Genomic DNA, 16482 nt, shown 5'->3' with positions numbered 1-16482 from the left:
ATGTTATTAATGGTCTCACTTAGATTTAAAAGTAAAGCAGATTCAACTTGGTAGGGAAAAAAAAAAGTTTTTTTAGTTTTATTTTTCTAAAGATGTTTTTAAAGTTTAAAGGTTAACAAGGTGTTTACAAGGTATTTGTACTTTGGGCGTGTCAGTGTGAAAGTGTGAAGTGTATTTATTTGACGGTGGAAGCTTCCTGTGAGTCCGAATCTGAGGTTATCATTGATTTTTATAAAACACCAGAGATTAAAGTGGTCATTAGCAATGTTCCTTACACTCTTAAGAATAAAAATGCTTCACGATGCCATAGAAGAACCTTTTTGTCTAAATGGTTCCATAAAGAACCTTTAACATCTGAAGAACCTTTCTGTTTCACCAAAGGTTCTTTGTGGCGAAAGAAGGTTCTTCAGATTATAAGAAAAGAAAGAGATGGTTATTTGAAGAACCTTTGACTGATTGGTTCTTTGTGAAACCAAAGATGGATCTTTTATGGCATCGCTTGAAGAACATTTTAAAATACCTTTATTTTTAAGAGTGTAGAGCCAAGAAACTACAAATATTAGTAGAAGGTGGGGCCTCTCCTCTCAGAAAAACCTCTCCAGCTCTTCATTTTCTCTCTCTCTCCTTTTACCAAGTGCCAGCTTCATTGAATAACCATGACACAAGTCATTGTGTGTATTTTCACACCAATTAACAGCTTTTGGTGCTTGCTGAGGTGATGATGGCCTGTCTATGGCCAGGTGCATAGTGTTTGTGTGTATTTGGATTTTTTTTTTTTAGCAGCACTGAGAGAAAGCTCAATGTTCTATGTTCATTAGCTGTATAATTAGTAGTTGTAGAACCTTGTTGGTCTGTTAGAGAGGAAGCCAAAAGGTACAGTGAATGTATAGGAATCTCTCAGCTTTTGTACAGAGTTCTCTCAGTCTTCACAAATCTACCATTGGCTGACTTGCTCTCTGTCAAATTAACAGCCTACTTTGTGCCGTTCACAATCTGCCCCTTAAGAGGTAAAAACTCCTCCATTGGCCGGGAGTTGAGTGGTCATTAATATCAGGCTGGTCCTTATTGGCACAAATGGCAATGCTGGAGAAAAATGATTCTGTCCAGCCCTCTTCCATTCTTCCCTTTCTCCCTCACACTATCTTTCTTTTGGCTCTCGAAGCCAAACTAGCATCCCCTCCTCTCTTGCACTCTCAGTCTAGATAATTCAATCTGTCCAATATCGAATAATCACCTCCATTTTTTCGGCCCATTTTAACCTTATCACTGGCGCTGCCTCCTCAGGGGACCGACTCTTGTTTCACCTAGTTAAGAGAGAGAGAGAGAGAAAGGGAGCCCAAGAGCGATAACCTGGGATCGGGGTGAAACGAGGCGGGTGACGAATAGTTCTCTAAGGAGCGGGGAGTAAAGACTGTTTGTTGTTCTCACAATGAGAACGAGTGGGCAAACTGGCTAAGGAGTTTTTTTTATATTTGTCTGAAAAAGAAAAGGTGAATAGTAAGGGTCACAGGAAAAGAAAAAGGGTAAAATGTGAAGCATGAGAAATGTGCTGTGCAGGATTGTGAACACTGCGTCACCTCTGCATTGGCCATTGTTCCAAACCTTTCTTTACCTTCTCTAGGAGCATCTCTAGCAGCTAAATCTTGCAAGAAAGTGGGGTCGACAGGTCAAGACCGGACTCTAGTCGCCACCCTGAATGAGAGAGGGGGGGGGGGACTTTTCCCCCCTCATCTTTCTGTTCATTGTGTCGTGTCTCTCTCTTTCCTTTTCTTTTCCTCATTTCCCCTGGAACCTAATCTGTAAGCTTGATTGTTCTAAGCTGATTTCAAACTTGCCCCTGGGAGGAGATGGGCTTTTGGAGTTGGTTTTAATTAAGATTTAAAGAAAGCCTTCCTCAAAAAGGAAGATTGAGTGGTTTCTCCTGATGGAGGGATGAGAGTGGACATGAGGAAGTGGAACAGATTGCCCAGCAAAATAAAATAACAGTGAGAAGTTATTCATCAGGAATGAGAGAGAGAGAGAAAGATATTTAATGAAAGTACAATGTTATGTCTGTTGAATTATAATAGGTTATGTGGAGGATTTATTAATTAACAATTGCAGATCAGATTTTTTCTTCCTATTTCCTTGTCTTTGTCTGTTTTACTTCCTTTCCTTTCTCCATTTATTCACTCCTTGAGAACTGCTGGGGTGAAAACAACTAAATGGTACAGTCCATTTTTTCCTCTCCAAAAATCTGAATCTATAGAGATTGATTTGGACTTCCTAAAATCCAAGCCCATATCCTGTACAGACATCATTGGAACACTGCCGAGCTGCAGGCAAGCAATATCCAGATTATCTAGATGCTGTAATGATCGATAGCGGCACCTTATGTACCCTTTTTCAACTGAAATGGTGCTGAGGCTGTAGCCAGGGCTCGGGGAATCTGTGAAACTCTCTTTAAGATTTTCAGAAATTAATTGAGAATGGATTTAACATTTAACATTAATATAGTGAAATTATTATTTTATATTTTATAATTTGGATGTAACAATTAGACATAATTGAACTTAATTAATAAAAATCATATTACTCAATGAATACATGATATTTGTAAATAAAATAATAATAATAATTTATAATGTCGATCCACAAAACAAAGTGATTAGAGTACCTGTATAGCCAAATAGTTTTAAATATGTGGTGTTTGGTTTGAGTTTTTTTCTTTCTTTTTTGATTCTCCTGTGGTGGAGACTAGCAGTATTGTTCCAGGTTGGGCTCCGGTATCAACACTGTGTCGGTTGAACAGGAGTAATGAATTAAGAGCACATACCTCACTTGTTTACCAGCATCTGAAGTAGCCCAGAAACGGAGCCATACCTGCTAATAAAGATTTGTTTATATAATCATTAAAACGGTCATGGCGTCTTGTGCTTAAATCATGATTTAGATCTGTTGGTGCCTGGTCGTGACCGTACAGGGAATTAAGATTCCTACAGAGTGGAAAGTCTGTATGTGTGTGTGTGTGTTTGTGTGTGTGGCTTTGTTAATCTCTTTCTGCCTTTCTCCGCTCATGCCTATCTTTCGTTCTCTCACACACACTCTTTCTTCTCTTTCTCTCCCTCTGTCTCTCTGGATAATGGGCTTGTACTCAGGTGGCCATGTCCCTTCGATGGACACCCCCACACGTCCTTGTTAGACACTTAATTAAAAGCCTTATCACAGGAAAACACGCCGAGACATTCCAATATGGGCCTGGGCATCAGAGATACTGCTACAACCAGACAGCGTCCATCTATTACTGCTGTCTGCTTAAATGTCCAGCCAAACAGAATGTGTGTGTGTGTGTGTTAAAGCATAAAATAATGAGGAGTTTACATGCAAAATAAGAAATTGTGTACGCTGATTTAGGATAGAGAGTGAACGCCTAAGGGAGAGAAACTGTAAGGCCTAGTTTATCTGGTATTAACATCTATGTCTGGAGATTCATTTGAAACAGGTAATTGCTAAATACAGGTGTAAATAGGATCCAGAAACATTTTGAGGTTTGGCTTTGAAAGATCATAACTGACTGATGATCTATCCACATCTATTTTTGTTTATTTCTTTCTTTGAATTTTATATACAAGTTATTACCAGGTGTAAACAGCAATGCGTCGCAGCTGACCACTTGTGATCAGGTTGCCTATAGACCTCAAGGCTAGGAAGAAGTAGGCTTTTTAACCTACCTTCGACCATGCTGATGAAACATAAGTGGGTCTGTTATTATCAGGAGAATATGTAAAAAAATCCACATCTGTCTTCCCGTGCATTCCTCCCCTCCCACCGCTATCAGCACTCCTCCCATGGTCAGTTAACTTTTAGAGCTGATGACAGGCAGGGGAACAATCCTTAACAAAAGGAAGATACACAACGAAGTGTTTGTTAATTAAACCAATAGCTGAGTTAGGCACACTAGGTGTTAAAGAAGAGTCGGGAGGTCAAGTGTCCCTCCCACTACATTCTTCAGTAGCACTAGGCAGGGACCAGCAAACAGGGACCATATGTCCCAAACTCTAGTCATTGATCCTCCCAAAATGGAAAGACAAAGGCCTTTTCACTCAGTTGAGACCGGGGAAATCTCCAATTCCACACTGGGAGCATAGCACCAGTCAACAAGAAGATAGTGAAAAGGAAGAGGACAGGAAAAGTGGGAGAAAGAGAGAGCATGAGAGGGACTTGGCATTTTCCATCACATTAACTAGGAACAATCCTTCCAAACAGCCTTAAAGCTCCTTCTCTTTTCTGCTGACTTCTTCTGTAGGTTGTCCGGTTCCAAAGCCCCCAGGAGACTCTCCTCAAAAGCTCTGTGTCCATTCCTCTTACTCAGATCCTCAGCTAATAATGCCACAGCCAAAGCATAACAATCTATATCTCTGGCTATCACAAAGCAAGTTCTCTTATGTTTAGGTTGGGTCTTGTGCATTGGGGGAGTTGAAGGTTTACAGGGGCACGTCATATTTTTTTAAAGGGCACAACAAACCTATCCAATCATAAAATAACTGTCAGATCCTGGTGTGAAGGTGCGCTCCAATGGGGGTGGGGGTGGGGGGGTAAGTATTAGCGAAAAAAAGAAGGGAGAGAGATAAAGAAAGTTTAGCAAAGACACGGAGAGGCCAGAACGGTACTGTAAAGTGCACAGGGTTCCTGGGGGAGAAATTGATCAGGCATGTATTCTGGCGCTGCAGCGATTAATATCAGCGGAGGAAAAAAGGTCAAACTTGACTGGAAAACGCTACGGTATATCATTGTTACTGGCACAGCCCACATTTCATACATCACACCATGCTGTGCTGTGTCAACTCTCCCACCGCTGGTCTCACAGCCATAGCCCACGCCAAGTATTATCAAAGATTGATAGAGTGTCCTAGTTAAGTGGTGAGGGTGTAGGAATTTTGGATGGAGGGATGAAGTGGGGAAGGAAGAATTGCCACCTCTTTGCTTCAGGGTTACAACTTGTTGTATTACACCATATAGCACAAATCAGTGAAAATGAATGTATGTCAGATTTTTGGCTAAAACTAACACTTGTTTAACTGGATTACACAGTTATGCTCAGATAAAGGTTTTTCAGACATTCTTTGTGTGGCTTCCTTAACAACACTTCATTCACAATCTCTCCCTCATCCTTATCTCCTCATCCCCCCTTTTCTCTTGTTCAGAGTGCTTGCTTAATAATTAATTGATAGTCAATTGATTGATTAGTTATCTCATTAATCATTCATTCATTAATCAGGGACAGATTTTTCCAGAGGAAGTGGTTCAATCTGTAAAAACAAAATAAACAATAATAAAAAAATCCTGACTTCACATTTAAGCCTACGCTTCAGGAGTTTCAGGAAATTACTTTTTGTTTCTCCTCTTCCTCCTTCCCCCTCTTTTTTTGCACCAAGCAAGCCAAGATGCACCGAGTTTGGAAGTTAAGATTTTTTTTTTGTCCTTTTCGTTTCTCTTTCACCACCCGTTTTTTTTTTTGTGTGTGTGTTCTGGAGGGTTTTAGTCATCAGTCATGTTAAAAGAACACTTTGAGTCCAAGCTAATCTGATGAACAAGAAAGTTCGGTTTTTAATTAAACTACCCAACCCCCTACCACCATAACTTGATAGAGGAAGGAAATGCAAACTGTGGTAACTGAGAAAACCACAGACATTGATTAATCACGGTGGTTTTGAAGGCCATCCGTGAGCGGGGTCAGCCTTTTCACCAGCAAAGAGGCGATTCACTGTTTCAGTCGATGCAGCCCTCTCTAGAGAGATGAAGGAGCTGTTTGTTTAATTGTATACTGTTACGTGATGGGGACAGAAGTCCCCACCAAATAGGTGTCGAAAGAAAGAAAGAAAAACAGGCAGAATGAAGCTAAAGGGAAATTGTAATAGAAAATAAATTAAATCTCATGTACATCAAACAAACTGGTGGTCTTCAAAAACAACACTCAGCCATGGCCAGTCTCTCTTTTGATTAGAAAGGAAAAAACATCAAATTAGAGAAAACTTCAATTGGACTGCCAGCACCACATTAACCTCCAAGCTGTAAAAAAGCACACACATTGAACAATCCTAACAATGTATTCACTGAACCCATCTCTCTTTATTTTCCAACACACATACTACCATGTGCACCTAAAGTTCAATATGCCACTAACAACTGAGGTTACAGCTATTTTCCCTTTCTTCTCTGCATTTAGACCAACAAAGTGCATGGCCTTCTTTGCACTGATGAGATGCATACATTTACAGCATCACTTCTTCATTAAAAATAATAATGATGAAGACAGTATGAGGAAAAAAACTATTAATTATGAAACACACTTCCTCCTATCATAGAAAGCCACAGGGGCCTCCACTGGGCTCAATTAGGAAGTGTAGGCCACAAATCCCCAGACTAAATTAATTGACACCCCAGGGCATCGAGCCCAGCATCCCAATAGCTCAGTATAAGTGCTAGATTTTCTTTGTTTTCATTTAATTTGCTTTTTGAAAGTGAGTGCATAAGGGGGCCACGTTCAAATGTGATCTTTTCAATGACTTTGTTTTTTTTTTAATCATCTTGCCATATTTACAGTGTTAATTTTTCTGTGTTGTTTACCCTGACTTCACAGCCAAAGGATTGAAACGAGAGTACATATAAAAGCATTGTTTGTTTATTTATTTATTAATTTGTCCTTGTTTATTTTTCCTCACAGTGAATGAGGTCCATCAGAGGCAGACCGATTGTAGATGTTTCCATAATTGTGGGGGCTAGGGGCATATAGCAACCCACACATTTATGCAAAGAGTTCACAATGCTAATGATTTAAAAGCATACTAGATCTTAGATCATACTGTACAATAGAAAGCAAGCAACAGAAAGATAAAGTGTGATTGGTGCATGCTGTAGGAAAGAGAGAATTAGAGAACGGCAGCACGGAAAGTGAGAGAAGGGAGAGCAGCAGCAATAACAGTCTCCAGAAAATACCAGGAGACCTGCAGGAATGAAATGACAAGACTGGCTCAATCAACATCTTGTCAAGACAGTTGGCTGATGTGTAGAGACAATCTCTTCCTCCTCCTCTAGTTTTTTTTTTCTTCTACCCAGCCTCTTTGTGTTCCTAGAGGAAAGCTTTACGTCTGTGAGTAGAGGAGTTCTTAGACTCTGAAGTGAGAGAGCGAGAATGGGAATGCTGGAATAATGACACTTGGAAAAGTTCTGACGCACACCAGAAACGCAGGACAGCAGAGAGGAGTGCGTGACAGACACAGACTCTGCTGCAAGTAGAGGACCTAAGCACCACACACACACTCATACATAGATGCATATTTCAGTACCATTTTAATTTCAGGATTTATCGGTCACCCTTCTAATCTGACCTGGCAGGGTCGACACAATCTAATAATGTGGTAATTGTTACCCTCTGTTGTCAGGCCAAGATTATTATTGTTTTCCCTTTACAAATCTTGCTGCCAAAATGCTAGGATGTTACATGGTTGCTAATGTGTTCTTGGTAGTTGCTAGGGTATTTTGGGTGGTTGTTCTGGATGGCTTCTAGGTCATTAATTATTTTGACTCAGGTCTCTAGATGCCTTATCAATTTCCATGTCTGATCACTTAGCAATAGCACAACACCCTTCAACAAGGCACAAGATTTGAGGTTTGCACGCCACTCTAAATAAAACCATCTGCAAAAGAACAAATGTAAATATAAATCATTCATGTCCATCATCGGTTTAATACTTAATGTTAGTGGTTTGTTCAAATCCCTAACCCTAACTATGAGAAACTATAATAGTAATGGTTGTCTAAGCAAACACCACTAACAAGAGAATAAGACAGCGAGAAAAAACTGCAGGGTTAGATGCTTGATTATAGATTTCCTTCATTCCCTCTCAAAAGCATAGGCATTTTTGAGCCCTCTATCTGTTAGAAGCCTGTTCTTCCCTTCACCACCCCTGTTGGAATCTCTTCCTATTCTATGATTTTCTTACCGCTGTAGAACCCCATCACCCCCATTTCACTCTCTCTGTCGACAGGCTGACTTGAACCCCTGCAAGTTTCATGCTGATAAATAGAGAAAGGACAGGGATGGAGAGGGTGTAAGAGAGGGAAAGGGTGTATGGAATGCAGAGAGAGGAGCAGAAACAGGCATGGAGAAGGCAAATCAACAATTTGTCACACCTTATGTAACTGTGAAAAGGGCCCTGCTCAGCATTGATGCTGGGGATCAGGCCTCGTTGACAGGAGAAAAGAGAGAGGGATGGAGGGAAAAGAAAAAGTGGGGGTCTACTAAAGCGATTGGAGGGGCTAGAAGAAGAGAGGGAAGGACAGGGGAAGAAGGTTTGATGGATGGATGAGCTGTATGGTCGTTTTGAAAAGGGTCTCGCACCGTGCCAAGGATGCTTACAATAGACTGCAGACTGAATAAGACGCTAGGAGGATTAAACCCCTGCAAACAGCTCTTAAAAAGCTGTTAGGCTGCAATTTAGACACAAAACAACACTGAAAGTAAGAAAGAAAGGGGGAGAAAGATGCGACTGGAATGCAAGGCAGGAGATAAGGCACAGTAGATGAGACCAGGCAAACGGGAAAAGCAAGAAGGAGGGAGAGAAGAAAGGAATTAAACGTGGCAGGTTTTAAAACTGCAGATGCAAATAGAAGTGGCCCTCAGTTCAGTTTGTTTGGACATTAGGTAGAGGAGATGGACATGTTTACAAGGGAGACTTCTCGGATACAGACTAGAGAATGTTAGAAGGACTTTGGTATAACACATCTTCACATGTGCTTCAACTATTTCACACACACGCACATGCACACAAACACACACTCACCCTCCACAATGAGAATGAAACAATAGAGTCAACCCACACCAAACAAAAGGATAATTCCTAAATGGAGCTCAGCTCTTTCCAGCTAGGGTTTAGTGGCCTTATCTGAAGCAGGCACAATGGATCGCTTTTAGCCAGCCCTGTTAATTTCCAACAAGTTACTTTTCACACTAGTTTTCTCTTTTTCTCCACTGCACTCCACTACCCTTCTTTTTTCTTGTATTCCTAGCTCTCCTCTAGATGAGTCTTGAGCACAATGCTCAAGGTGCTGTTTGAACTTAATAGAAGAGCAGGCTACTAAAAAGGTGAATTGAACAATTCAGTGATTTTGGCTTTTCTATTATTTACAGGACAGGCAATGGTGGAATAAATTTGATCGAGATATAAATTTATCTGCATTCAAATGTGAGTCGCCTGCCTTTGCTGAAACGAGCAAACAATGAAATGATTAACAAAACTGCAAAATGTGAGTTATTGGTCCATGCAAAGCAGTGTATATATATCTCTATATATATATATATATTTAGCATGATCACGAATCCATGTGAGCTGTGTTACCCTCCTGCAACATCTTCACCGTTCATAATCAGAGTTGTCAGAGCAGACAGTGAAGAGTTTGAAGGAGGGCTAAATATGGCTTGACATGGGATAAATATTCTGATTTATCTGCAAATGTGCCAGGGGCGAAACCAAGTACCACACACATTTACTAATACCATCAAGACTCCCTGCTGTCTCCAGTGAGGGTATACCAGAGAGGGATCAATGCTAACATCTGTTCGTCCCAGTGAGGCAGAGTGCATGGCTCTCTCCTCAGATGCATCCTGGGCTCTAAAAACAGTCTGGAGAAAGTAGAAGAGAGTGAGAGAGAAAAAAGCAAAGCTCTTTAATATGTCATGCTCATGTCAGGCCCAGCTGCAGCTGCACTTAACGTGTGACAAAAAAAGAAGACAAAGTCACTGTGTCAAAGTAGCAACTAAATGTGAGCCGCAATCCCCACAGCACGCCTGCCCTATTTACGCCACCACATGAACACACACTCCTCTCTGCTTCCATCCAGTGCCGTGAAATGATATTCCATTTCGAAAAAATCCGGATTAAAGTGTATCAGGCCAAGTGTGTTGTGACCTTGTTACTAGAGGAAGGGGTAACGCATAAACATACAGACACACGCAGATGCCACACACTGTGGAGTAAATCACAATGTAAGTTTTAGAGATGGCTTTCTCAGTCTTATCCCACGCACCTCTTAATTTGTTATGGTACCTTGTAAAGACATTGCATGAGCCATGTTAATGCCAAGCCTTTTGTCTGACCTGCTTATAATGTAAGTACAATATTTATTATCCTTTTTAATATTTTGCATTAGTTTAACTTTTGTTAACGTTAAATCAGTTTTTGATCTTTCCTTGAGGGCACTATAAGGAACGGTGTAAACAAAATCAAAAGGGTCTACCTTAAAAAAAAAATTATCTCCCATCTCCCACTGCTCCTCTTAGTCTCAATACCTCCTCTTTATCCATCTTTTTCCCTTCCTTTCATCCCTCTCTTCTCTGTCAGGAACGAACTCATGTAATTAAGCCGCTAACATGCCGTTAAAGAATTGGCTAATTCAGCAAGGAGGAATTATTCCAATTTGAAATGACTCATTAACCAGACATGTTATTTTGTGGGGCTTCTCTTGGAGCAAGATTTGGAGAGCGTTGAATCACTCCTATGGTGTGAACTCGTTTTGCTGTATATGTGGATTTGTGTATGTAAATGTCTACATGCTTTGCAAAAGTAATAAAGATGCTTTTGCATAACTTGTAAATGGTCCCGAATGCAAGCTCTGAATGTCTTGTGTATGTGAGAGAGGGTTTGAACTCATTGAGGGGTCTAAAGAGGAACTATTGAATGTACAAAAGCCCTTAAACATCGGCTCATCCTGATGAATTATCACAGCTCGTAAACATTTAGATGCTGGGGCAAGATTCTTTAATTGGAATCGATGTTAATCCAGTACCTGATGCAAAAATGGAGAATCCCAGAAGCACAACACCATTACAGTATCTATAAAGAGACTCAATATCTCATAAAAGCGGAGCTCCAGAGATGGCAGGACTGTACAAAAAAAAGAATGATTCTATATCAATGTACAGTTAAAGGTTTGACTTAGAAATACCACCGCTAATAATATTGTTAAAAAGAGTTTTGTTTTTGACAGGAGAGTCCTATTTAGCTCTTTTGATTTCATGTCCTTCATTGTAAAGAAAAAAAAAACATGTCATGGAGGGGTTTTGATAAGTCTGTTTCACCCAAAAAATGGGTAATTGCTACTTTGATTCTGATCATTTTTAATTGGTCTTCTTTTTTTCACAATAACATATGATACATACGATAGCACGAAAATAATGTGTAATAATTAATTATGTAAAAAAATAAAATTAAACTCTTTGGAAGAGAGACAACTATTCCTAAGCATTGGTATCTTTCTTTTAGTAAGAGTGGGACACTTGTGGGATGCAGGGTGATTTGAGTGTGGTAGTAATTAGTAGGTGTCAAAATAAGGCATGGTTTGTGTTTTTATTTTATTTCATTTGCATTTTAAATGGATATTTGTCAGTTGTGTTTTAACATACGAGGTTGCCTGACCAGTACAAAGTTGGTACTTCCATTTCACTGTAGTGTCAATTTCTACGCTGTATTTCTTCTCCTGTCTGGCTGTGTCCATCCTCAGTAGAAGAAAATAGGATTGTCAGGACAAGTGGGAGAAAAGAGCACAAACTGAAATCTGCACTGGCCTTTGCCTTGGAGGGAAAGAAAGCTTATGTTTCTGAGAGAGAACACTGGTGTGGGGTTAGGGGGATGGATGGTCTTTGCTGCACCCCTTGATGGAGTGGATAATTGAGTCTCGACCAAACTCTGTCAGCCAAGCTCGGAAGCCCCTTTTCAGCTCAAAGAAATGCAGTGAGAATGATGAAGTAAGAGAGAGAGAGTGAGAACAACAGAGAGTGAGAGAGGATGGAGGAGAAAGAAAATCCTGGGTTCCCTCAGGGGGGAGAAGCCTCTATTGAAAAGCTATTAAACTTGCATTTAGCAGGATTGATTGGAAATGAAGAGGCCTATTAAAACCAAGGGACAAGAGAACAATAGTGTGTTTCTGGCCACCGTATGTTGCCCTCCTTTCACCGTCTTGCTGCCCCCCCACCCCGTCTGTTTAAACACCCCTGGCCCAAAGAGAAAAGTTTCAGAGGGGTTTAGCACCAGCTGAATAGATCCCTCTTTATCCACCACTGGCACCCTATTCTCCTATTTAACCACACAGAAATAAAAGGGCAAAGAATGAGGAGGAAAGGCAGAAAAAAAATGGGGTGACGGTCCATTTCTTTTTGAAGAACCAGTAACAGGCCCCCCCTTCAACCCCCCCAACACTTTCTCTGAAATCGCATGTGAACGGATTAGTTTCTTTTGGATGGTTGCCATCTTTCTACTTTCAAGAGGGCTCATGATGCACCAGATCCAATCATGAAGCTCTTGCAATGGAGAAACACAGAAATACATAAAAGTGACTGGGATAGTGAGCGAGTTAAGGCTGTTTGTTGCTTAATCTTGGTGAATTTATTTGCGATTTTCCAGTAAAACAGAGATCCTCTATGCAAATTGCATAGAAAAGAAAGAGCAGAAAGTGTTTAAAAAGGAGAAAGAGAGCAAAGCCAAAATAGAGGAAAGACAGTGAGGCGGCAGGTGCCTTTCACAACGGATGGCTTTCATGGGATGCTGAAAGCTCGTTTGATTGTTTAACATACATTTTTATGGAAAAATTCCTCTTCCCCCACCCTGGGAAGTGGTAACAGATTCTCTAGCTCAACGGGCCATCGCTTTCAATGTAATTCTATGCAGGTTGCCATATGGGCATGAGAAGAGTTAAATAAGTCATGACCAGCTGATGCCTAAATCCCTTGCCAAGTGCAGAAAACCAAACTGTTGTAAAATGTGCTGTGGACTGTAGTTTTTTTCCTGCCAACCGAAAGATGATGCAACATAAGCCTTTTCTGCATCAATCAGTCAGCAAAATACCATTTGCTGGTCTTGGTTAGAAACACAACAAACAAACCAACCAACTAGTATAGCATGTGACCAGTCATGAAAATTCACTTAAAAGAGTGTGTTGGGTAGGCAAAGCGATTTTAGATTAGTGTAAAGGGGTAATTTGTTCCTAGAGCCCAGTGCATGGGTATTGCAAGGAAAATTGTGTCTCATTGTGTATCCGGAAGAGTATTACCAGCTGCAGAGAGATGGTGAATGTGAGCTGGAATGGCTCTTGCTGATTCAGCACCAATATACTATCGCACTAATGTGTTCTGTGCTTTCCCATCTCACTCCCTGTACAAAATCACTGACCTGAAAGCTGGACTGGTTAGAGCCAAATGACAGATAGGCTTCAGCATTAGTCTTGCTGCAGTTTACCAACTAGCTACTGGTCCACTTCAGAGCCAGACTAATAAAAAGAAAAGTGGCACTTCTACATTTAAACATTTAAAGAAAAACTCAACAACACTAAAACAGAATAAATGAAATGGTCATGCCTTTTTTCAACCAGTTTGTTGAAAGCAGGGCATGGTATATTGAAGCCTGTCACTGCATTTCAAGTATTAGACCTCAAGGATGCTTCAGTTTTACAGTGTTTGGTGTAAATTTCATCATCAGTGGTGTCCATACAGAAAGTGCACATACAGAACACACATGCACACGCACACACACACATGGGTCTGTATGTCCACAGTATGTGATTCACTAGATCCACTGTGCTTATTACACATATTCATATCACAATGTGAAACAAAAACCAAAGTATTAATGTTTTGTGTGTTTGTGTTTTCCTCCTACAGTGTCTCAAGCAGCCTACTTTTCTAAGCAGCCCCAGGACCAAGTAGTGGTTGCTGGCCAATCAGTAACCTTGCCCTGTGTGATTGTGGGATACCGGGGCATGGTGCAGTGGACCAAAGATGGTTTGGCGCTAGGCGGCGAACGAGACCTACCAGGTAAGAATTATACAAGAGCCAAACACACAAGGAAAATTGTCGGAAAAAATGTCAAGAGTTCAACAGTGCTTGTCATTGAGTCATTTTCAAAAATTATGTTGAAAGGGGAAAAAAAAATGAAGACAACCTAATTAATTTCCAAGGTGCTTCTAAATGCTGCACTGGTTTGTAATTAGCTAGAAACCCGCTTTCCTGTATGTCAAACAAGTTTAGAGCAAGTGGCAAGACAGAAATGATGCTGTTCCCCCAGGAGGAACACAATGCTTATTGAAGTCCATTTACCAAGGCCTAGTCTTCTCTTATCTTCATCATTTCTTTCCAGTTAACAAGAGATTGGCAGGTAAAGGGCAGCATCCCTTCTCTGCAGTGAATATGCGTTTGAGTAATGTCACTGCTTCACTTTTTCGGCTCTGTTCAGTGAAGAAACGGGAAGGCAAACAAACACTGCAGCTAATGCAAACTAGCGTTTAATTTGTCTAATCATCTAAGCCGTCTGCTCGGGCTGAGGTGAAGAATCAATCACCACTCATGTCACGCATGGAAATTATTTCCCCAGCAGCCTTGAACGCAACAACCTGGACAGTTAAGGTAGTTCGTTTCGGCTGGCTGCATGAGCAAGGCACCTCACATGTTGCCGCCGACCAAGTGATAAAAAGATTTTAATGTGCATAGAATAGGCTCTCAAAACTAGTCCTATCTGTAATGGAAATATGTGTGTGTATATCTCTAACAGTGACTTTTGTGTGTGTCAGGTTGGGCACGTTACTCTCTGATGGGAGACCCGCTATCAGGAGAGCACAGCTTGGTGATCGATTCAGCTGAGCTGGGCGATGATGCGATCTACGAGTGTCAAGCCACACAAGCTGGGCTACGATCACACAGAGCCAAACTGACGGTGCTGGGTAAGAACTATGTGTGTGTGTGATATAAGTGAGTGAGTGTGATTGAAAGTGAGAAGAAACCACTGCAATATAACTCTCCTGCAACTGATTAAAAGCGAAGGGAATAGAGCATTCCTCATTGTCCCCAATTTCATTAACAGTATTTAAACTAGTGCCTCAAATGTGTAACACTGCAAATTTCTCTGCTCCACATAAAACACTTCAGAGACCCCACCCCCAAGCAATCCTAATCAAGCCTTCATTATTTATTGACAATTTTAAATCATGCCCAAACAGAACTCTTTTTTTTTTTTTTCAAACCAAGCGAAACAGTCGACAGAAAATATCCAACCCCCACCTCAATGTTTCATTCCCTCTCTCTTTCTCTATAGCCTACTTACACTTAAGACTATGAAGGGCCAAGGAAATGTGATTGCAGCAGTCACAAATGACTTGCGTGAATGGTTAAAAGTCAAAGTCTGCACAGTTAGCACATTCTACAGTGACTCACGGAATTCATCAACCGCAGGGCTGCTTTTACATTAACACAACGTGATTGATCTACATATTCTCCAGCATTTAGCGACAGGGGGCGTGGGTGGGGGGCGCCGAGGAGGGGTGAATGATCAGTGGGGATTTCAGCTCAGTGCTACATTGCTGACATCTGCTGGCACGACAGGAGCTGTGTTTTATATTATCTGAAAAACGTAGATTTCCCCTGCAGAGCAAGGATATTGAGGGCTAAAAATATAAGACGTTAAAGATTTAGCATTATGAAAGCGAGAAAGGCCAAGTTTGTAACTGCACAATAAAAATAATTTTCCTCTAATTGAACAAAATTGGCACAGCCACACAGACTCATCAAGAAAAAGTAGGGCTACAACAATAGCCTTTGTACACACTGCCAATGGCTGGCACTATGTTCAAATTCCCAGACTAGAGCATCGTGAATATGCCAGCTCCTGTGTGGAGGGAATGAAGTGTGTGCGTGCATGTATATGTGAGCGTTCATGTGAGTACGCGCACGTAGGTGCATGTGGGGAAATCAATGCAGCCGGATGAGACCAAAGCAATCCAACAGAGTCAAAGAAGTCAACTGCAGGAGTGCAGTCGAGGGAATCCACGTGGAAATTAGAATCACCTTGCACACGGATTCCATTAACGCCTGGGCAAGACCAGCGAAAAGACCTCTGACAATTCTGATACAAAAACAGAAATTGGTTCGGAGAAAAGGAACAGGACAGTCGGAAGAGAGTGTACCACAGAAAGATTTTTTTTTTTTTTTTTGCACGCGTTTCTATGCGTACTGCGAGATGAACACTTTCATCAAATGTGGCAGACACTATTTGCCCAAGGCTTGCACACAGGCATGCAAACAAATGAACAAATCAGTAATTCAGATGAAACAGGCCTGCGGCGGAGTGCCTGTAAATAGACTCATAATGGCAAATCGCAGCCATGTTAAAAGGGCATGAGCACTGTCTTAACCTCTTTTCAGAGAGAGCCAACCTCTCTCAATCTTTTTGTCCATTTACCAGCTTGTTCTGTATAGGTCAAACTGGCAGAATTAAATTATTCCAAAATGCAGTCGGGAAGGGGTTAAGCTATGGCTTTATGTAGTACATGTAATTTATGCTAGGACTAGGTAAATATACTCTCATTTAAATTGTCTCAATACGCAGTAGTCTACTGGTCATTAGGACACTTGTTCTTATAGTGATTGGACACCTGTAAATTTCAGGCTAACTGGGTGGAAAT

General features: G+C 40.9%; 1 protein-coding gene across 1 annotated transcript in view; it reads left to right on the top strand.

The window, feature by feature from the left end:
* Window positions 1-16482, top strand: part of LOC113099212 (kin of IRRE-like protein 1) — a 40558-nt gene that overhangs the window by 12298 nt on the left and 11778 nt on the right. Inside the window, exons 2-3 of the mRNA XM_026264313.1 lie at window positions 13691-13843; window positions 14596-14745. Of these exons, the coding sequence (XP_026120098.1) occupies window positions 13691-13843; window positions 14596-14745 (303 nt within the window). The remainder of the gene's footprint in view (window positions 1-13690; window positions 13844-14595; window positions 14746-16482) is intronic.

The sequence above is a fragment of the Carassius auratus genome, unplaced genomic scaffold, assembly GCF_003368295.1.
Source record: "Carassius auratus strain Wakin unplaced genomic scaffold, ASM336829v1 scaf_tig00216880, whole genome shotgun sequence".
Taxonomy (NCBI): domain Eukaryota; kingdom Metazoa; phylum Chordata; class Actinopteri; order Cypriniformes; family Cyprinidae; genus Carassius; species Carassius auratus.
This window is presented reverse-complemented; position numbering and strand designations above follow the sequence as displayed.